The sequence below is a fragment of the Ostrinia furnacalis genome, unplaced genomic scaffold, assembly GCF_004193835.3.
Source record: "Ostrinia furnacalis isolate ACB-3 unplaced genomic scaffold, ASM419383v2 OfSCF4909, whole genome shotgun sequence".
NCBI lineage: Eukaryota > Metazoa > Arthropoda > Insecta > Lepidoptera > Crambidae > Ostrinia > Ostrinia furnacalis.
The window spans coordinates 19596-42199 of record NW_021135148.1 but is presented as its reverse complement, the minus strand read 5'-3'; the positions used below and the strand labels follow the sequence as shown (position 1 = coordinate 42199).

General features: G+C 42.8%; 2 protein-coding genes across 2 annotated transcripts in view; both read right to left on the bottom strand.

Moving 5' to 3' along the window:
• LOC114360155 (serine/threonine-protein kinase NLK-like) overlaps window positions 1–3764 on the bottom strand; it is an 80606-nt gene extending 76842 nt beyond the window's left edge. The window contains exon 1 of the mRNA XM_028314736.1: window positions 3174–3764. Within this exon, the coding sequence (XP_028170537.1) occupies window positions 3174–3370 (197 nt within the window). The 5' untranslated portion in view covers window positions 3371–3764. The remainder of the gene's footprint in view (window positions 1–3173) is intronic.
• A 3793-nt stretch (window positions 3765–7557) lies between these two features.
• On the bottom strand, window positions 7558–21811 carry LOC114360156 (ubiquitin-protein ligase E3B-like; the record flags this gene model as incomplete). Its single annotated transcript, XM_028314737.1, has 11 exons — window positions 7558–9699; window positions 10617–10728; window positions 11391–11555; window positions 12239–12368; window positions 12576–12691; window positions 13289–13435; window positions 14666–14829; window positions 17461–17659; window positions 18187–18267; window positions 21051–21223; window positions 21688–21811. Coding segments are annotated over 11 exons (1584 nt in total), but the record flags the coding sequence as incomplete, so codon positions are not given.
• Window positions 21812–22604: the final 793 nt, after the last annotated feature.

The following is a 22604-nucleotide window of genomic DNA, read 5'->3' as shown; positions in this document are numbered from 1 at the left end:
TTCCAACACAAGAAAAACCAGGTCGTTAAGGTATGTTTTATTTGCATTGTATTATTAGTATTTGAGCTATTGTACAAATCAAATGTAAATTTATTAGTCTACGTCTATTAGTTTCGACGTAATTGTTGAAGAAAGATACCCCTTCCCAGCGGTTTCCATAGCGCACGTGACATGCGAAAATGCACTGCCTGAAAGAATCACACAACCTATTCCGATTACTATGGAAACCGCTGGGAAGGGGTATCTTTGTTCAACTATTACGTCGAAACTAATAGACGTAGACTAATAAATTTACATTCATTTTGTAGAATAGCTCAAATACTAATAATACAATGCAAATAAAACATACCTTAACGACCTGGTTTTTCTTGTGTTGGAAAATAACTGAAAAAGAAGTGAAAAAAGTCATGTTTTTTTCTAATTAAATCCATTATTACTCCCTTAAAATGTATGAAACTTGTGTCCGTTTTCTACTTCTACTAATAGATCATTTTATTGGCTATCGTATGATATAAAATATTTACTTATTAATGTTAGGTTACCCACGTTTTCACTTGTTTTTGAAGGAAGAGGTGAAAACTAAAAATTAAAAACTTAAATCCTCGTAATTTTGCGAGAAAGGGGTCAAGCCCCAAATTTGAAGTATTTTCATCGATAAAATTGTCCATAGATTACGCCCTTAAAGTTTGATCACTACATGCCCGGACACACTGTATATAACTCTTTACATAATTGTACAAAATGTAGTCCATTCACGGCTAACTAGGTACTCGTGCGACCAATTATGACAGATTACATCGCGATTGTCTTGTCACACCACGCCGGCCGTGATGCGGATCATTACGCGGCGACGAGAAGCCGACCGTACTATGCAACGTAGGTACCTTACCTACTAATAGCTGAACAGGTTCATATCGAAATGCGAGAGCACAGAATAAATTAAAGACACCTTAGTCAGAAAATGCTAAGGATTCCTTATTTGCATTCAACGGCCGTGCAGGAAGGACCGGGAGCAGAGCAGACTACGGACCGGGTTTTAGGGCCCTCGACCGGCGATCGGCGCGGGCTCGGTATAATCAGGCGCGCCTCCCCTCGCCGCGGTCGTTCACACACAATCGACGCGGCAAGCGCCATCGGAGCCCTACCTACGCACGACAAGTCCACACAAAGCATCCACCCATACCTAACTGCCGCTACCCCCGCTGCACTACTTCAGAACTCACTTCCGTCGCTACCGAGCACAGCTTCGACCTTATCGCCGAAGCACAAGATACACTTTTGGTACGGCAAAGTTGGCGGTGCAATGCATCTCTGTCTCTACAGCAGTTGGCTTCGCTAGTTGAAAACCAAACTAAATATTGAGCAATAAAGCACAGACTTGTTTGATGGGTGCTGCGGTCTGTGGACGCAATGTGCATTCGATTGTAAGAAACATGAATATTGAAAAGCACTCTTATGTCGTTGACGCTGGATCCAATACACCGCGACAACCGATACCAGCACCACGTGTTTACATAGGCCAACTGGCGCAGATTAGACGCATGGACTGCCTAACTCGCACATGTTACAAACTTTTAGATGTCAAAGTTTCTCGGGGCCAATATCACGAGATTGATTCCGCGAAATTGTGGCGATTCTCTTTCAAATAACTTCTTACTTATTGATCTCAATCAAAGTAGTGTATGTCAAAGATTATAAACTTTATAATTGGTTCCATGCTTTACATTAAAATAACATAGTAGGTAAGTAGAACTAGAACTCTAGAAAGTGCTTCAACTATTGTATGTGGGAAGTTCTAGTTTTTATAAAATACATAGTATTATGTGTGTAGATATTTATAATACTACAAAAAATACTACATAAAACCCATCAAGCAATTCAAAGTAAGAAACAGACTAATACATCTACACCAATATTATAAATGCGAAAGTAACTCTGTCTGTCTGTCTCTCTTTCACGCCTAAACCACTGAACCGATTTTGATGAAATTTGGCACAGGGATAGTTTGAGTCCCGGGAAAGGACATAGAATAGTTTTTATCCCGGTTTTTGAAGAAGGGACGCGCGCGATATAGTGACAGACGAAATTTCACGCGGGCGACGCCGCGGGCGGAAAGCTAGTTTATCATAAACTAGCTTTCCGCCCGCGGCTTCGCCCGCGTGGAATTTTGTCTGTCACAGAAAAACTTTATCGCGCGCGTCCCTGTTTCAAAAACCGGGATAAAAACTATCCTATGTTCTTTCCCGGGACTCAAACTATCTCTATGCCAAATTTCATCAAAATCGGTTGCGAGGTTTAAGCGGGAAAGCGTAACAGACAGACAGACAGACAGACAGACAGAGTTAATTTCGCATTTATAATATTAGTTGGGAAGTTGGGATAAAATCATCTGTAACAAATACCTACTTCTTCCAAACCAATATTGTGTAATATCAATTAGCATTATTGTCGGCTAATTACTCATGCATTTTTTCTATTCCATGTAGGATCCTTACTCTTTTTGCAATTTGATTCTGAAAATTGTGAAAAACTGATTGCTATACCAATCAGCAGCACAATTAGTTACAATAATATTTATAAAATTAAAGAAGCATTGTTTATTATTAAATACCTGCATGATTATGTAACTTAATATTGTTAGCTAATAATTGCAATTGAAGAAACTTAATTAAACTTGTAAACTTTTATTATAATATGAATACAGATTAGTTTGATCCTGGATATGTATTGATTTTATTCTACCTAAGATGACTGTGTAGGTAACATATTTTGAATTGCTTTAGTAGGTAGGTAGGTATATCATTTACTTCACTTTTGGATTGTGGAATGCTAACAAGCTAAATTTCATTGATGTCAGACTGGCTAACTTAGGTAGGTACCTACCTACAAGGCTAACTTAATTAAAAACTGAACTGATAAACCCAAACGGAGACAGGATAAATAAATGGTTACCAGTTTAATCAGCATTGTGAAACTTTAGTAGTTCTACCAGTTGTTTCAACAGACGTGATCCTGAGCAACAAATACTTAAATACAACTTGAACTAAATGTTTGTAGAGTTCAGCATAACAAGTATCAAAAACGTTAACGAATTTGAAAACTTGGCGGGTAGATTTGCAAGGTTTTCAATTTAGATCAGGATGAAAGAAGGTAGATATAGGAAAGTGACTCACCATACAACCCCGAAGGCGCCGTAACCGATGGGGCGATCAGGCTGGACGTCTGTGGGTATGGCCGGCGTCTGGTAGTAGGGCGCCGCCGCCGCCAGGATGGCGCCCTGCGGCGCGCTCTGCGTACCGCCCTGCATCAGCGACATCGACACACTCATCGAGACGCGAGAGTGCCGCGCGGGGCCGCTTACAGCCGCCATCCAACCGCTCCGCGGCCAGCCGTCACCGCTGACTCTCCACCATCACACGCCTGACCCTGCGACGTCGGCACTTCGCCCTATCACCAGACTTCGCCTCTCAGAAAACGCACGACAATATCACCGGTTACTTCTTTATTATTCATGCTCGATCGACTATGCGGGAATCACTGAACGCACACCACACGGAACGGGATACACCTCGAGATTTCACCAGTAAATTCACCTGGAGCGACAAGTTTTGTAGCGGAAATAATATGGGAGACTGTTTATCTTTGGCTCTGGCTTCTTCCTGGACAAAGAATCAAAGCAATCCGTAATTTTTGACGACGCGACAAGCAGCCGTCCGCACGCCACGACAATCGAGCGAAACTGGGAGACGAGGGGAGGGAGGAAAGACGCGGCGGTAGAGTGAGACAGCAAATAACAATGGCGGCGACGCGGTGAACAGCTGCTTGCTTGGGTTTGGGTTGGTTGAAGAAACAAAAAAAGTTTGTTCTGGTCTGGGTTCACGTAGAGGTAGACATTTTAAATACGTTGAACTCGACACTCACTGCATAAAAGAAAATAATACCTACTATACTATTACCTACGTTCATAAAAATAATCTTCAAAGCAAAACCAGACAACTTTTAAATTAAAACTTTTTACGGGTTAATAAACTTCAAAAAAACTGAAATATGACAAAGGTGATTTACTAAAAAGTTTGATTGTATGAAAAATAATGTAGGGTTACTTCTTTAAAAATTCTATGTAGGTATGACATGGTAGGTAGGACTATTTGCGACGCATCGCCTTATGATTTTTTTGTTTATTAATTGTAAAATTTAAAAGAATATTATGAAAATAACGTTAAATGACAGATAACCCCGCTTTAGTAATTTCAGCTCGTTTCAAGAGGGTAAGTAGGTAGGAGGCAGCTACATACTTACCTATATTATAATACCTATTTGTTGGAGGGATGTTGGCATGTTCCATTTTTCTATTTTTACGTAGGTAAAATTCATTGTTTCATAATCGACCACAAAACTGAAATAATAAAACCAATCATTTTCCCGCCAAAAATACTTTTAAGTTGATGTAATGTAATGTCAAAGTTCTTTGTATCACGCCATCTATTGGCCAAGCGTGGTGCTGCATTGTATTTCTAGAGCCCCAGTAGAACCAAAATGAAACGGATCTATCAAGTTAATCTGCATTATGATGATCTTAAATTATTCTGTGCTATGATGAACTGTTCATCATAGCATAGCACATCATGTACACACACATAATTTTGTGGTTGTAGTCGGTGACCCGTGTAGTGGCGATCTTATGGCTCTAAGGGTTGCTATCTTAGGGCCGGTTAAAAAAGAAACTCAGTTATCACCTTTGTTACCCAACCACTTTTCCACTTTAATATACATACCTACCTAACATCTGCCAACTACTATTAAAATTTTCAAGATTTGCAAAAAGTCTTACTAGTCCAGTCAATGAATGCCTTAACGACGGTGTAGAGAGAAATCCGTGGAACACAATTTCTGACCTCGGGACTTTATTTAGCCTAGCTAGGTGGTGAACATAGCAAAAGTCCCCGCCCTTAGCCCTTGAGCCGGCAGGGAGAGGGGGGTTTAAAGGTACCACTTTTCGGTTTTTCGCTTAATCCTCGGAAACTATGCGTCCTAGTGACATGACTACTATGAACCAAAAAAAGCTTATTCAATTTGCTACAGGCGAGACCGTCAAGTTTTTCTATATCTTGTATAGTTTTTGCGCCATCTGCTCTAGAAGGTCTGTAAAATTGGAAATTTAATTTTTGTCTTACATGTTCCTATCAGGAGAAAATCGACTAAATCAACATTGAGCAAACACTATAGACATGCGGGAGCATGTTAAGCCTAGTTCCAGGGAGGGGACTGCTCCGTGCGTATATTTATACGAACCAATTGGAGCCACTTTTGACTCCTCATCATTCAAAAACTACTGTGCATTAACTCTTCAAATTTGGCTCATGTATTGAGACTTGCAAGATATACATCAGCTTTAAATTTCATAAATATACCTCAAACGGTTATTTAGGTATTGACGTTCAAAAATCGACATTTAGAACACTAAAATCTATCTATCCCCTGTGAAATGTTAAAATTTACTCGTTTTTTATTTGTTCCTTTGTATTTACATAACTACCTTTCTGGATGCCAAGTCTGAACCTTCGAGGTCATCTGGAAGTGGTTAGAACTTGGTATATAGGTCAGACATGTAGATTTTTGAACGTCAATACCTAAAGAACCGTTTGAGGCATATTTATGAAATTTGAAGCTGATGTTTATCTTGCAAGTCTCAACACATGAGCCAAATTTGAAGTGTTAATGCACAGTAGTTTTTGAGTGATGAGGAATCAATAGTGGCTCAAAGTGGTTCGTCTAAATATACGCACGGTGCAAGTCCCCTCCCTGGAACTAGGCTTAACATGCTCCCGCATGTCTAGAATGATTGCTCAATGTTGATTTACTCGATTTTCTCCTGATGGGAACATGTAAGACAAAAATAAAATTTCCAATTTTACAGACCTTCTAGAGCAGATGCCGCGAAAACTATACAATTTATCAAAAAAGTTGACTATCTCACCTGTAGCAAATTGAATATGCTTTTTTTGGTTTATAGTAGTCATGTCACTAGGACGCATAGTTTCCGAGGATTAAGCGAAAAACCGAAAAGTGGCACCTTTAAACCCCCCTCTCCCCGCCGGCTCAAGGGCTAAGGACGGGGACTTTTGCTATGTTCACCTCCTAACTAGTCTAAATAAAGTCCTGAAGTCAGAAATTGTGTTCTACAGTTTTCCATCTATAATGCTTTATTGACTGGACTATACTTAATAATTAAGCTGCATGGAAGAGATGGCTTTATTTATAGTTATAAGGCCGCCAACATTTTCTCTATTTCCTATCTACGAGAATCTGTCTAAATTGTTATTTATAGGCTAGATAGGCATAACTCTCATTTTAAATACTCATAAACCTTTTATAAATAATTTTATTTTAACAAATAAATACATAATTGGAAAAGGTTAATGAAATAAAACTTCACATTAATAAATATCAATTATTTTATCACAGAGAATCACATTGTGTTATACAACATATTTACGTGGCTAGTACAAAATATTCCTCACAATGATCCATGTTTATATGTAAGTAAGTATAATTTAATAGTAAATACTTAAAAGTTAATCAAAACGGAAACACTACTACAAAATACTATCTTTGTTCGAGTTTATGTAGTATGAAACCCGATTATGTTACAATGATGGATGACATTATATGGCATAAAAGAAATTGCACTAAATAGTAACAAAATTAAATATAAATCGACTTTGTGAATAAAATATTTGTTATTAAACTATATCAGGATTGCAACAGAAAGAAAATAGGTTTTCATGTGAAGTCGGTGCTTAATCTTTAAGTTATTAAATAAATATAAAGTAGTATAACCTATTGATGTTGGTGGACATGGGAATAAATTCACTTCAACAACATAGAAAAACGTTCTCTAAAAAGCTAATAAAATCAATTTAAAATCCCCACCGATAAAATGTATAATACACACGATTCAGCTGTTATTGAATTTATTGATAAATACAAATAAAAAATAGCTTTTCTCAACGACGAGAGGTGATATTTACGATATCCCATGACCATAAAATTGTTTGGTAAACTCAAGAATAAAATAATAACACTTATTCGCAGGGCATAAGAAAATAATTATGTAAAACATGAAGATTTGATCTACTTCTAAGAATTTTATCAGAGTTGATTACTCTATATAATATTAAGAAAATAACAAGAGCGAGAGGTTTGTACTGTACATAAATGGGTACGTAAATAAATAAATTCAATATTCGTATAACGAACTAACACATTATTGTCTATATACACCTATTTATAAATTGGACTGGACCGAATCATTTGGGATTCGTTTGATACCAATATTAAAATGTATAGGTAATACGTACACAGCATACATTCTAAACATTATCATACTTCTATTCATACAACTAACGGACACATAGAACAGCCTGTTGTTACTTGGTTTGTTGTAATGACATTAATTTGATGATTCAACGCTCGTAAGTCGATTCTAAATACTAAGATGATTGAATTTAATCAGAGGCTTATGTATTCTTAGTTGGAACCAAATGAGCGTGGTCATTTTAAAATTTATACTTGATGCCGGTATTGTGAAATGAAGCTCAAAGCGCCGTTCAATTTCAAGTTTAGATCTAATGATATCTGTAATTAGTTGAATGCCAATATTTGAACCAATCACAAGATTGTTTCTAGTGTATGTAGATTCATATTTGAGTGTCGTTTCACAATAGGAGTTTGAATACGCCAAGAGCCTATTCCATGTGTGCGTTGTTCTTCTATGTGATACTGAATAAAATAGATAATTCGTATCATTATTTTAGGCTTTTGTTTTAACCTGATTCTATTCATACCAGCAGTCATGCTAGATATTTAGGCCTTAACGAGAAACTTAATCCATACTGCAGTTACAAAAAGAATTTATACAAGTATAATAAAGTAAATAGTCAAGTTATTTATATGACATTATTGCATTAAGTTTAATCTCAGATTGTGTTTCTGATATCAGTGCATTGTAATACAAAATTGCGTTTCACTTGTAACGTTTTACAATTTAACGCATTCAACAACGAACAGTTTAATAGATACATAATATTTCTAATTCCTAAGTTACTGGCCGAGCTCGATATACCGCAGAGCGTTCAAGTATGTACAGTATTGATTGCATTGGTATTATTATTACACAACTACTCAAGCCATATCATATCCCATTACATAGCAACACATTTACTAAGTAATAATGGTGCAAATAAATTTCATATCTGGATGTGATACTAAAACGTTTTAACAGAATTTATCTTTAATTAGCTAATTATAGTACACGTAAAGAGCCCATTACACAAATGAAGCCAGTGGATATACAATATAAAAGTGTGAAAATGTACTGAAACCTGTGTTGATTATTGCAAACATAGGGCATAGGACTTCTTATGTGGAATGGACTCTGCAGATATAACAAATCTACCCTTTTCATCCGTACTCTATTGATTCTTTACATAAATATCTCGTAATTAAATTCAAAGTTGACGTGCAACAAATATGGTGTGGCTAGCGCACGTATGATTATTTTAGGACTTTTAGGAGTGCGATTAAGAGCGCTTTCACATTTAGGCGATTTAGCAGCGCAACAAACGCGCGTCAGACGCGCTGCCGAAAATTTCATACTATGTGACAGCGGATGCCTGCCTTCACATTATAAAAACGCCGCTGCCGCGCTGCTGTCGCGCTTCTAAAGCCCTAATGTAAAAGCGCTCTAAAAGTTAATGACAAATTATAAGTCTCAGTTTTAATGTCATCAGAATTTTTGTGGTCTTCGTTGATATTCTTGAGTACACAAAAGTATATTCCGATGGCACAGGTGATTTATTAAAGGTATACCCATATTGGGAGGTGATATAATATACCTTATAATTAACACAGACAATTTTGCGTGAAAACTTAAGAGATCAACATTATTTATAAAAGGATGTTTTTTTGACCTAGAACTTTTGATAATGTAATGTGGCACGTTTAATCCATCGTTCAAGCTATCTATGAACTGCCCCTTCAAACAAAGTAACATTAACACGGATTTATTGTTTCACAAAGGGATTTTAGAAACTGAATCTTTCAGATACGCTACTTTGTCTAGAAGGGTGTTACTTTAAATAGCATCGAAATCAATATTATTCAGTCGACTGCTTCCGAAAAGGAGATTATGACACCATAGTCAAGTAAAGTCGATGCATAACCCACTTTTTGAAGTCAAAATCAGTGCACGCACTATACAAATCTTATTCCACTGATCTCAAGTTCAACAAGTGACTTATGATGTTCTGATTGTGTCACGTTGTGTGTACTCTGTGTAGCGGAGTCCACTCATTAATTCGATTATGACTATATCGCGAATTTGCGTTACCAACCTTCAGTGCTTGAAGAAGCTTACCAGTTTAACTTAGATTTTTCTGAAATGTTCCTAAAGTTGCCGCGACTGTTGCTTAATTTTCTCAAACATTCGGCACCGTTCCTGAATCTGTGGCTGAAACATTTGAGCCTACGAGAGTTCGAAACCGGTATTGCTGTTGACGGCATACCGCAGCTTGTCGCGTAGCGTGCTTCGCTTCTGGTAGTTGGGCAGCTTCAGTAGATTGAAGCAGGTGGAAGAAGTCGGCAGTCTGTTCAACGGGTCCTTCTTGCGAATCGTGAAGAAGCCACGGATCACGCTACCTGTGTAATCATAATTAAAAATACGGTGAGAAAATATGTAGGTGATATTCTACGATGAAATAATTGAAGCTTCTTCCTATCTTCCTACTCAAAGTAATTTTTTACTCTTCGATATTTTTTGGGTGAAGTTCAAAAGACCTTAATTTCAATCTAGTTTATTCAAGTTTTTACAAACACTCATAATCAACATTTCAGCCATAGGACGTCCACAGCTGAACATAGGCCTCCCCCAATGATCGTGTGTATCTGTCGCAGTCGGATTGTATAATCCGCCGTTTTACATTACCACTAGGCATTTTACATTACAGCTCTGTTTTGTAATACGCCAGTTCAACGTTTANGGCTATCCACTGTGATTTATAAATATACAAAAAAATTACTGAAGCCAAATATAATTTAGTATTACTTACAGTAACGAAGATAATAATTCTTACTTAATTACTAAGGAATATCGTGAGAAGAAATCTGTCTTATTAAAATTTATTTTCATTAAACATTGTTTTATTTTGTAAGTATGGTCACCCTACAATCTAAACAGTAGTACGATGCTGCTAAACGTGGGCCGCCGTATTGAAGAACGTATCGCAATGACAATCCGCCTAAACGTTGAACCGCCGTATTACAAAACAAGAGCTGTAATGTAAAATGCCTAGTGGTAATGTAAAACAGCGGATTATACAATCTGACTGCGACATATCCAGCGCCCCAGTGGCGGCCTGTATCCAGCGCCTTCCTGCTACCTTAATAAGGTCTAGACCGACGACCTTGTGGGCGTCCTACGCTGCGCTTTCCGGTACGTGGCCTCCATTCCAGAACCTTGCTGCCCCATCGGCCGTCAGTTCCGCGTACTATGTGTCCTGCCCATTGCCACTTCAGCTTTACATACAATACGATAATATTTTGTTTACGTTACGTACCTATAGTGTCGCCAGTGTCCTCGTCATCGCCAACTTCAACGCATCGTATCGAGAACGGCGGCTTCAGGTGCGCGAACCCAAGCACGGGAGGCTTGGAGCACGACGTTACGAACTGGAAAATGAAATATTGTTATCAAATCTACTTGAGTCAACCGAAGAATAGCTTGATATTTAATATGTTGTGTCTTTATGGAACCTCATTTCAAAGCCACCCGCAGAAAACATTGACTTTTAAAATTTTTGGAATACTCTCCAAATTGAGTTCAGTAGGTCAAAAATGATAATTATATTGTGTATAGCCCAGTGCTGTATTATTCCACCTATTTTGAAAAATGTGGCGAAACATTAACAGGTAATGACAGTACGCTGGACACAGGTCGCCTATGCTCAGCTTCAACAGTGGACGTCCTATGGTTGAGATGATGAATGACAGTATGTGTTGTCATCAACTGCATCGGTGGGGGCAAGCGATTGCTTTCGCACTGGAAATTTAATTCGTTTTGCCTGCAATGACGAAATTCTATCTGCTCGGCGACCGGATTAGCTGTTAGGCCCAGAACAGACGGTGAAACGCAACTGCAACGAAACTGCAACTTTGTGATGATTGTGATGAATGAAACTGAAACTGAAAGTTTCAAACTGGTCGCGTCATGTGTGGTCTCTCAACGGACGCTATGGCAGAAACTTAAGATGCAACTCAAAACTAGCAGTTGCAGTTTCGTTGCAGTTGCGTTTCACCGTCTGTTCTGGGCCTTATTGTTTTCAAAATGCTACCTTGAGGAACATGGCGCGTTCATTCTCGCTGAAGTCGCGCTGTAACACGTCCCACAGCCAGCACACGACGCGGTGCGAGTCGTGGAAGCCGCCGTAGTACTGCGTGTGGCGCCGTAAGTCGCGCAGGTCAAGCGGCACGTTGTCGCCGCTGATCAGTCGTTGTAACTGTTACAGCAGAAGGTAGTGTAAGTTTACATCAAACGTATTCGATATCGACTGCGTAAAAAAGTGACATTAAATGTATGACGGATTGTACAGCGCTCCTAGCAGATACTTTCAAGAACTAAAATATTTTATTAATACTCTCAGCAACATGAATTTGGCGGTTATCACACTGCGCCGCGCTCCGCCGCGGAGCGCGTGATTTTCATATAAAAAATCACGCGCGCGGACGCGTTGTCAGTGTGAAGTGCCGCGCGTGTTTTCTATACAAACTGAGGTACTTGCATACAATAATTAAATCTGTCGCCCCGCGCTCCGGGAGCGCGGCGCAGTGTGATTACCGCCTTTTAGTTGATAGCAATCCAGGGATGGACGTAAGGTTTTTAAAGCGACGCCGAGAGTGCGCGCGAGTTATACGCGTCACATTACTTCCGCGCGAATCTGTTTTAAACTTTTGGGAATTGTTGCTCATCATAAACCAACACTTGTAAGGACAAAAAGAACACATCATTTTATGTGTGAAAAATTCAGTTTTCTTCAGAGAACGTTAATGTAAGGCCGATTTGAGGCGGCTGCTATGTTTAGAAATTCATAAAAATATCCGACAATATGGACCAGATTAAGTTAGTTAGCTAGTTCTAAATAATTAATTTTAGATTGACTAAAATCAATTTAATGAAGCTTACCTCAGGAGTAGAAAAAAGCGATAACCATTCTGGATTTATAATCGTCCTAAAGCCTTTGATAAACGCGTTGGTTTGGTCCTTTATTTGCGTGTGCATTCGGAAATGTGCCATAAGGTGGATATAATTTATTCTGAAAAACAACAAACCAATTAGTATTCCTCACTCTTGCACAATAAAATAAATAATTAGACAATTTAAGTAAGATAAAGATCCAATAGTTGAATGACCGATATCTTATTCCACGCAAACTTAAATGTTTCTTTAATAAAATGACTTTCCATTGTCACGTTAATTAGGAACATTTGTAAAAATTAGTAAGTATGTATTGTATTCTCACTTGTTTTCGTTGGTGACAGGGATGGCCTTGCCCCCCGGCACTAATTCGTGTGTTACTATTTCCCCAAGCCTTTCTTCGTCCACTGAGAATGTCAACTCTAACGACGATATGTCACCCTGAAATAAAAAATACATATTATAGTCACCGTAGTAATACATTATTATATCACTCAGTCGATTGAACAAATTAGATCATATCATAGTAAATTAGAAAGCCGTATTCACATTGACCAGTTGAAGTAAGTTCAGGGAATTTTAAGAAATGATGAATACTTAACTTCACCTATTCGTAAAAATGAAGATATGATGTGACAAGAAAAAAAATTATCTATACTTATTATAAATCTGTAGAGAGGTCAATTCTGTACATGAAATATATTTTCAAAATAACTATCAGGGGGTGATTAGTGATCGATAATGATGCCAAAAATGCAATCAGTGTCTGTCTGTCTGTCTGTATGTTCTTTATAGAAACAAAAACTACTCGACGGATTTTAACGAAACTTGGTACAACTATGCTTTATACTCCTGGGCAGGTTATAGTATACTTAGGAGTATCCCACGGGATCGGGAATTAGCGGGAAAAAACATTTGTATAAAAAAATCTAAACCGCGTAAGATAGATGAAAGGGTAAAACGGGATCCACGCGAACGAAGTCGCGGGCGGCCGCTAGTATTTTAATAAACTCTGTTTTACTGACTAACGACAGTTACCTGGAAGTGTTTAATGTACGTCAGACTCCGATAGAGATCGCGATCGAGCGAGGGCAGCTCGTCGATCCAACTGTACAGCGCTTGCTGCGTCTGTCCCAGTACTTGGCTCAGGAAGAACGACGCGAATGGCACGTCCACCACGATACCCTGATAAAATAATAAATAGATAAAAATAGCTTTATTTGTTCCACATAAAGATACAACAGTTGATAGCATACAAAGTTTGACATCATTCATTATTTCATGAGACTAGTTGTTACATAGTTGATAAATCTCAACTCTCTCTTTTTTACAGTGGGATGGGTTATGTGTCAAAATGACAATTTAATTTTTGAAATAAAATATATCTCACTGTTGAAATCGGCTCTAAGTCAAATAAGAGGAGTACTGCATCCCGTCAGAATCCAAGAAATGTTGATCCAAAGATGTTGAGTTGAGTTGATGTTGGAACAGATTCAGCGATGGGTCGAACACGCGCTTTATGTCTCCTCCAGGAACACTACGGGTGATGAGTGCGAGCTTGTCTCACCTCGTAGACGGCCTTGCCGAGCATGCGGCCGATGAACTCGAAGAGCTGTAGGTGGTTGTCCTGCAGGCAGGACGTGGGCGCGGGCAGAGTAAATACAAATGAGTAGGTCATCTTCATAGAAACGCCCGAGCGCGGTTTGTATGTGAGCGCGCCAATACGACAAAATTTAGCGTGGATTAGCGGTGAGGTGCGCTGAATTTTGTCAGTGTGTGCGTGCGCGCCGCATACGTATTGGCGCGCTCACATACAAACCGCGCTCGGTGCGTTTCTATGAAGATGACCTACTCATTTGTATTTACTCTGGCGCGGGGTACAGGCGCTCCTCGCTCGTGGCGCGGAACAGGTTAAGAGACGGGTCGAACACGCGCTTTATGTCTCCTCCAGGAACACTACGGGTGATGAGTGCGAGCTTGTCTCACCTCGTAGACGGCCTTGCCGAGCATGCGGCCGATGAACTCGGAAGAGCTGCAGGTGGTTGTCCTGCAGGCAGGAAGTGGGCGCGGGCAGAGTAAATACAAATGAGTACGTCATCTTCATAGAAACGCACCGAGCGCGGTTTGTATGTGAGCGCGCCAATACGTATGCGGCGCGCACGCACACACTGACAAAATTCAGCGCACCTCACAGCTAATCCACGCTAAAATTTGTCATACGTATTGGCGCGCGCGCACATACAAACCGCGCTCGGTGCGTTTCTATGAAGATGACCTACTCATTTGTATTTACTCTGGCGCGGGGTATAGGCGCTCCTCGCTCGTGGCGCGGAACAGGTTAAGCGACGGGTCGAACACGCGCTTTATGTCTCCTCCAGGAACACTGCGGATGACGAGTGCGAGCTTGTGTCTCACCTCGTAGACGGCCTTGCCGAGCATGCGGCCGATGAACTCGAAGAGCTGCAGGTGGTTGTCCTGCAGGCAGGACGTGGGCGCGGGGTACAGGCGCTCCTCGCTCGTGGCGCGGAACAGGTTAAGAGACGGGTCGAACACGCGCTTTATCGTCTCCTCCAGGAACTCTGTAAGAATTTGTTGTTATTTAATAAAATCACATGATATCCATCCACGTAATGTGTCTGTCAGGACATTGTCTAATATCAATATGTTCAGTGCCAAGACAAAATTACATACAACATGTTAATAAGATAGGTGCTATCCATGCCCGCAGAGGTATAAGACACTTAGAAGTGGGCGTAGTCTGCACGAAGACCACTTACAAGAGAAGAAGAACTATTGGTGTATGGTGGATCCACACAGCTCGGCCAGCCAGTGACTTGGCTCTCAGCAAAACTCGGCAGATTGCCGGCGCAAGCGCGGCTCTGTTACTATTCATTCGCATTCTTATTTAAAGCCACGAACGAGCTGTTTTTAGGGTCCCAGTGGCCTTGGTGGCAACCCTGATCGCCGGTTTTGTTGCGACTGTAGCACACAAAGGCTAGTGATCTTACTGTGTAAATCTAAATAAAAGGAGAAACTGACTGACTGACTGACATATCAACGCACAGCCTAAACGGCTAAACGTAGGCACTTGAAATTTGGAAGGGACGTAGCTTAGGTACCGTAGAGGTGTACTAAGAAAGGAATTCCCGAAATTCCCACGGGAACGGGAATTAGCGGGAAAATCCTTTTGTATGAAAAATCTAAACCGCTTAAGTTAGACGCTTGAAATTTGGCATGCAGGCACCTTAGTAAACTTAAAGCTTAGTTACAATAGGATATTGCAAAATTCCCACGGGAATGGGAGTTAGCGGAAAAAAACATTTGTATAAAAAAATCTCAACCGCGTAAGATAGATGAAGGGGGGTAAAACCAGGCCTGTTCATCTCCGCGAGTTTACATCGAAAACAAAACACACACGATGGCCCACCTACAGGATACTTTTTGACAAGGCCTTACATACGAGCGAACATTGACTCACGCACGCGCATTCTTGTGTATGATGGAAGAAAATGGTATACTAAATACTGTGCAGTATTTAACTGCCTAAATAATAATAAAAACACAGAATGTACTTTTTTTAGTTTCCTCAAGACACTGAGAGGTAAATAAGTAGTTAATATTATTCATGATAATTCATGCTAAATCATGTATTTCCTCCGCCATTTTCCGCAGTTTGGCACCTCACGTCACATCATTTTACCGAAGTCAGCCCTATAGCTTCAGCGCAGTGCCAATCACTGACGTTTGTCAACAAAATGGTGCTTGACCCTTGAGACAGGCTAAATTACACAATATTGTTAATGACATTGAGCATACATTTTTTAAATACCTTCGCGAAGTAAAACTTCTGTACGTAGTACTTATTATCTAACATCTCCGCCATGAACAGGCCTGGTAAAACGGGATCCACGCGTACGAAGTCTCGGGCGGCCGCTAGTCCACTATAAGAGGTACCACCAGTATTAAACTACCTTTGAACACGCCGTCCTGGTCGATGCCGGCCTCGTCCAGCCCTGCTCGTTGATGAAGCGCGCGGCTGGGCAGCGCCGGTAGCCGTCCTCAACTAGACGCGCCCTCTAGTGACTAAAGCCTGGTCCGTGAGTACGTAGAATCCCGTCCAATGACCCCAAGCTACCCATCCTTATCGCTCGCGCGTAATAATATTGCTGTCGCGACTGTGCGACGCGCGCCCGCAGTGAGTGTGCGAGCGCGACAGCAACATAATTACGTGCGAGCGACAAGCATGGGCAGCTTGGGGTCATTGGACGGGATTCTACGTGCTCACGGACCAGGCTTTAGTGTAGACCGCCGCAGCGCGCTGTCCCTGACTACAGTACCTTTGAACACGCCGTCCTGGTCGATGCCGGCCTCGTCCAGCCCCTGCTCGTTGGTGAAGCGCGCGGCTGGGCAGCGCCGGTAACCGTCCTCAACTAGACGCGCCCTCTAGTGACTAAAGCCTGTCGCGCTCGCACACTCACTGCGGGCGCGCGTCGCACAGTCGCGACAGCAATATAATTACACGCGAGCGATAAGGATGGGCAGCTTGGGGTCATTGGACGGGATTCTACGTGCTCACGGACCAGGCTTTAGTGTAGACCGCAGCGCGCTGTCACCTGACTACAGTACCTTTGAACACGCCGTCCTGGTCGATGCCGGCCTCGTCCAGCCCCTGCTCGATGATGAAGCGCACGGCTGGGCAGCGCCGGTAGCCGTCCTCAACTAGACGCGCCCTCTAGTGACTAAAGCCTGTCGCGCTCGCACACTCACTGCGGGCGCGCGTCGCACAGTCGCGACAGCAATATAACTACGCGCGAGCGACAAGGATGGGCAGCTTGGGGTCATTGGACGGAATTCTACGTGCTCACGGACCAGGCTTTAGTGTAGACCGCCGCAGCGCGCTGTCACCTGACTACAGTACCTTTGAACACGCCGTCCTGGTCGATGCCGGCCTCGTCCAGCCCCTGCTCGTTGATGAAGCGCACGGCTGGGCAGCGCCGGTAGCCGTCCTCAACTAGACGCGCCCTCTAGTGACTAAAGCCTGTCGCGCTCGCACACTCACTGCGGGCGCGCGTCGCACAGTCGCGACAGCAATATAATTACGCGCGAGCGACAAGGATGGGCAGCTTGGGGTCATTGGACGGAATTCTACGTGCTCACGGACCAGGCTTTAGTGTAGACCGCCGCAGCGCACTGTCACATGACTACAGTACCTTTGAACACGCCGTCCTGGTCGATGCCGGCCTCGTCCAGCCCCTGCTCGTTGATGAAGCGCACTCGCACGCAGCCTTTCAGCGCGCGGCTGGGCAGCGCCGCCAGTTGCCGGTAACCATCTTCTACTAAACGTGCCCTTCGTACGGTGACTAGTGTAGAACGCCCGCCGCAAGCTCGCTCCGTTAGGCCTAGCACCACCTGTGAGGTTAACAATTCATTAATAACATGATAGATCATCATAATCAGCATCAGAGGTGGAATTGTGTAAAGCAATCGTTATCATTTGACAGTTCATAACGTACGATTATTCTGTCAAACGCTTTGTTTAACTGACTTTATCGTACGTTATGAACTGTCAAATGATTACGATTGCTTTACACAATTCCACCTCAGGTCTCTTCTAAAAATCGCGTATCAAAATCGACATCGAAAAATAGTAAGCGTGTGACGCGTTTCCACACGAACGACGGGGAGCGGACACTCGCTCTATGCGCCCACGCAAGAGTTAGCGAAGACCCTTAGAGTATTCTCCACTGCAGGAGCATAGCTGGTAGTTACCAGAAGCTTCGCACTTGCTACATTGGCCAGAAGAGTTGGAAAGGCCTAATCTTCGTCCATTTGTCCCATAGATCCTTTTTAAATATCCACGAGAAGAGTGGGAGTGGACTTAAGCTACGCTGCTGGAAGCATTATTTTTATGATAGAATCAATCTTTTTACCCTTACCTTTTCATCAGCTACAGCACGCCTGAAGAGTCTGACTCTTTCTCCATGAGCGATCATGTGGGGAGTTTTTTGCACCAGAACCTAAAACAAAACAATAAGGTCGTTGATAAAATGATAAAAGTAATGCAATGCAGATGCACAATACGTAATATGTGATTTTGCATGACTTTTTCCAATAGTTTAAGGTCATTTGGCTAGTCCAGTGACAAAACGATCGGAATTTGACGTTTGACTGAACAACTTGCATGACGTTTCTTGAATATGAAAACTGTTGGCAGTAGCTTTGTCTTCGGCAATGTGACACCTGTCTACACTCCTACAGGTTATCTTCTCATCGGGTCTCTCTCTCCGATTATGATATACTAGCATTACATAGCTCACCTACTGCGGCTTCTTGCCCATGTCCAGGCCGGCCATGAATTGCTAGTCGCGGATGTCCCGCAAGAGCCGGTACTACGGCGGCGTGTGTGGATGGAGATTAGATGACCTGATGATGAACTATGATGATGATGATGAGTAGGTCTCACCCGCTGCGGCTTTTTGCCCTTATCCAGGTCAGCCATGAACTATGAGTTACAGATGTCCCGCAAACGCCTAATGTTAATATTTTTGGCATTGAAGTATAAATAAATAAACGCCGGTACTGCGGCGGCGTGTGTGGATGGAGATTAGATGACTTGATGATAAACCATGATGATGATGAGTAGGCCTCACCTGCTGCGGCTTCTTGCCCTTGTCCAGGTCGGCCATGAACTGCGAGTCGCGGATGTCTCTGACTATAGTCTGGTCTGCCTGTGAGCACGTAGAATTTTGTCCAATGACCCCAAGCTACCCATCCTTATTGCTCGCGCGTAATTATGTTGCTGTCGCGCTCGCACACTCACTGCGGCCGCCCGTCGCACAGTCGCGACAGCAATATAATTACGCGCGAGCGATAAGGATGGGTAGCTTGGGGTCATTGGACAAAATTCTACGTGCTCACGGACCAGGCTTTAGTCAGTATTGCGAAGGCATATGCGGAAACTAAAAGACCTAATGATGATGCTGCGGACGATGATAGATCTCACCTGCTGCGGCTTCTTGCCCTTGTCCAGGTCGGCCATGAACTGCAAGTCACGACTCACGAATTTCTCAGACCAGCCAGTGCTGCGGCGGCGTATACGGAAACCAAAAGACCTGATGATTATGATGAACTATGATGGTGATGATGAGTAGGTCTCACCTGCTGCGGCTTCTTGCCCTTGTCCAGGTCGGCCATGAACTGCGAGTGGCGGATGTCTCTGACAAGCCAGTGTTGCGATGGCATTATGCGGAAACTAAAAGACCTAATGATGATGCTGAGGACGATGATAGGTCTCACCTGCTGCGGCTTCTTGCCCTTGTTCAGGTCGGCCATGAACTGCGAGTCGCGGATGTCTCTGACTATAGTCTGGTCTGTAAGCACGTAGAATTTTGTCCAATGACCCCAAGCTACCCATCCTTATTGCTCGCGCGTAATTATGTTGCTGTCGCGCTCGCACACTCACTGCGGCCGCCCGTCGCAGTCGCGACAGCAATATAATTACGCGCGAGCGATAAGGATGGGTAGCCTGGGGTCATTGGACAAAATTCTACGTGCTCACGGACCAGGCTTTAGTCAGTATTGCGAAGGCATATGCGGAAACTAAAAGACCTCACGATGATGGTGATGGACGATGAGTAGATCTCATCTGCTGCGGCTTCTTGCCCTTATTCAGGTCGACCATGAACTATGAGTTGCAGATGTCCCGCAAACGCCGGTATTACGGCGGCGTGTGTGGATGGAGATTAGATGACCTGATGAGGAGATGGTCTCACCTGCTGCGGCTTCTTGCCCTTGTTCAGGTCGACCATGAACTATGAGTTACAGATGTCCCGCAAAAGCCGGTATTACGGCGGCGTTTGTGGATGGAGATTAGATGACCTGATGAGGAGATGGTCTCACCTGCTGCGGCTTCTTGCCCTTGTCCAGGTCGGCCATGAACTGCGAGTCGCGGATGTCTCTGACTATAGTCTGGTCTGTGAGCACGTAGAACTTTGTCCAATGACCCCAAGCTACCCATCCTTATTGCTCGCGCGTAATTATGTTGCTGTCGCGCTCGCACACTCACTGCGGCCGCCCGTCGAACAGTCGCGACAGCAATATAATTACGCGCGAGCGATAAGGATGGGTAGCTTGGGGTCATTGGACAAAATTCTACGTGCTCACGGACCAGGCTTTAGTCAGTATTGCGAAGGCATATGCGGAAACTAAAAGACCTAATAATGATGCTGAGGACGATGATAGGTCTCACCTGCTGCGGCTTCTTGCCCTTGTCCAGGTCGGCCATGAACTATGAGTTACAGATGTCCCGCAAACGCCGGTACTGCGGCGGCATGTGTGTATGGAGATTAGATGACCTGATGAGGAGATGGTCTCACCTGCTGCGGCTTTTTTCCCTTGTCCAGGTCGGCCATGAACTGCGAGTCACGACTCACGAATTTCTCTGATCAGCCAGTGCTGCGGCGGCGTATACGGAAACCAAAAGACCTGATGATGATGATGGTGAACTATGATGGTGATGATGAGTAGGCCTCACCTGCTGCGGCTTCTTGCCCTTGTCCAGGTCGGCCATGAACTATGAGTTACAGATGTCCCGCAAACGCCGGTACTGCGGCGGCATATGCGGAAACTAAAAGACCTAATGATGATGCTGAGGACGATGATAGGTCTCACCTGCTGCGGCTTCTTGCCCTTGTCGGCCATGAACTGCAAGTCGCGAAAGGTCTCGCACCAACAATTGCTGCAGCGGCGTATGCGGAAACTAAAAGACCTCATGATGATGGTGATGATGAGTAGGTCTCACCTGCTGCGGCTTCTTGCCCTTGTCCAGGTCGGCCATGAACTGCGAGTCGCGGATGTCTCGGACCAGCCAGTGCTGCGGCGGCGTGTAGGCGCGCCGGCAATCGCGCCGGTATAGCACCAGGAGTAATGTGTGAACACAGCTGAAGAGCTCGTTGCTTTGGATAGTCTTGAGGTCTAGAGAGCAATGTTTATTGAAATAACTCTACAAAGTTTTTATCCAGTCAAGATCTAAAAGAGCGTGTTGGCCTCAAGGTAGTGACTAACGTTGAAACCATGTAAGTATGTATATTAATTTGTACTAGACTATAGATAGGACTGCATAGTGAGCTATACATGATAGGTCCATTTGAAAGCACTGTTTGCCCGACCACTACTTCGTGACGGCATATCAGCTGGTGCTGAGAAGTGGCCGAAGAGACACAAGCCCGTTTTCACCATCAATCCCTATTTTTTAAGTGACCCCTATGGTAACATATAACAGGAATTTTGTTTTCACAGGGGTCACTAACTATGTGTCTAATTTACATTCTCCTTCAGGGTCTACTTCCACTTTGATTTACATTATTATTGAAATAAAAAAATATACTCTGGCACTAACAGTTAAGGCTCAATATCCTTTTTAAGGCACGGATGCTCACCAAACAGCTGGCCCATGATGGACTTGTAGACGAACATGTTGAGGAAGTGCGACATGTTGACGAAGTCCTGCAGCTTGAACGGCTCCTGCTGCTCGTACATCTCCATGTCGTCCAGGATCCTGCACCATAACAAGCCATGTTAATATATGAAAGAACAGTTAAAGAAAATAACTTTATTTTGGCCACAACAGATTCTGGCAACAAAGACATACACAAAAAAAAAACTAAGTTGCCCAAAAAGGTCACCCACTCAGTAACATCTTGACAGTGTGACTGCCAAGACACTGATTTTCAGACAGTTGACAGCACATTACACAATACACCTCTCGACCTCTCGATTATATTCGTGCATCGGTTGCAGATGGACGTGCCATCTGCAATAATTATTGTATAATTTTCACAATACAGTCTATAAATCTGTGTCAGAATAAAGTTGTGTCAGCGTATGTCCGTCATGCACGCTCTGACACACTTACTAAGTGTTACAGTGTTGTTTACTGAATTGTAATAAAACAATGGATTGTCCCTTCAATAGAAGTAAAATGACTAGCCGAAGCCCGCCTCCACCGCAGAGGAGATCAACTGAGAGAGATTCAACCCCCACACCATCAGTCGTCGAGGTTGTATCAACCCAAGAAATCCAGCAATGGATATCGTCCATTGAACTATGCCTTAAAGAAATATGCAATATTTCAGCAGAAGGCAAACTGAACTCGGACCAGAAACTGAGAACCAGCAACAACAGCAGAAAAGTGATAAGCGGCGTGTCTCAACTAGCTGTGCAATATCAGTCCCTGAAACAAAAATACATATCAGCCCAAACAATGATCAATACTTTAACTGAACAAAAGGAGTCATTTNGCTTTTTTGCTCGACTTGGTGGGGGCACTGCCGTGCCCCCAGATTCTGGTAGAGAG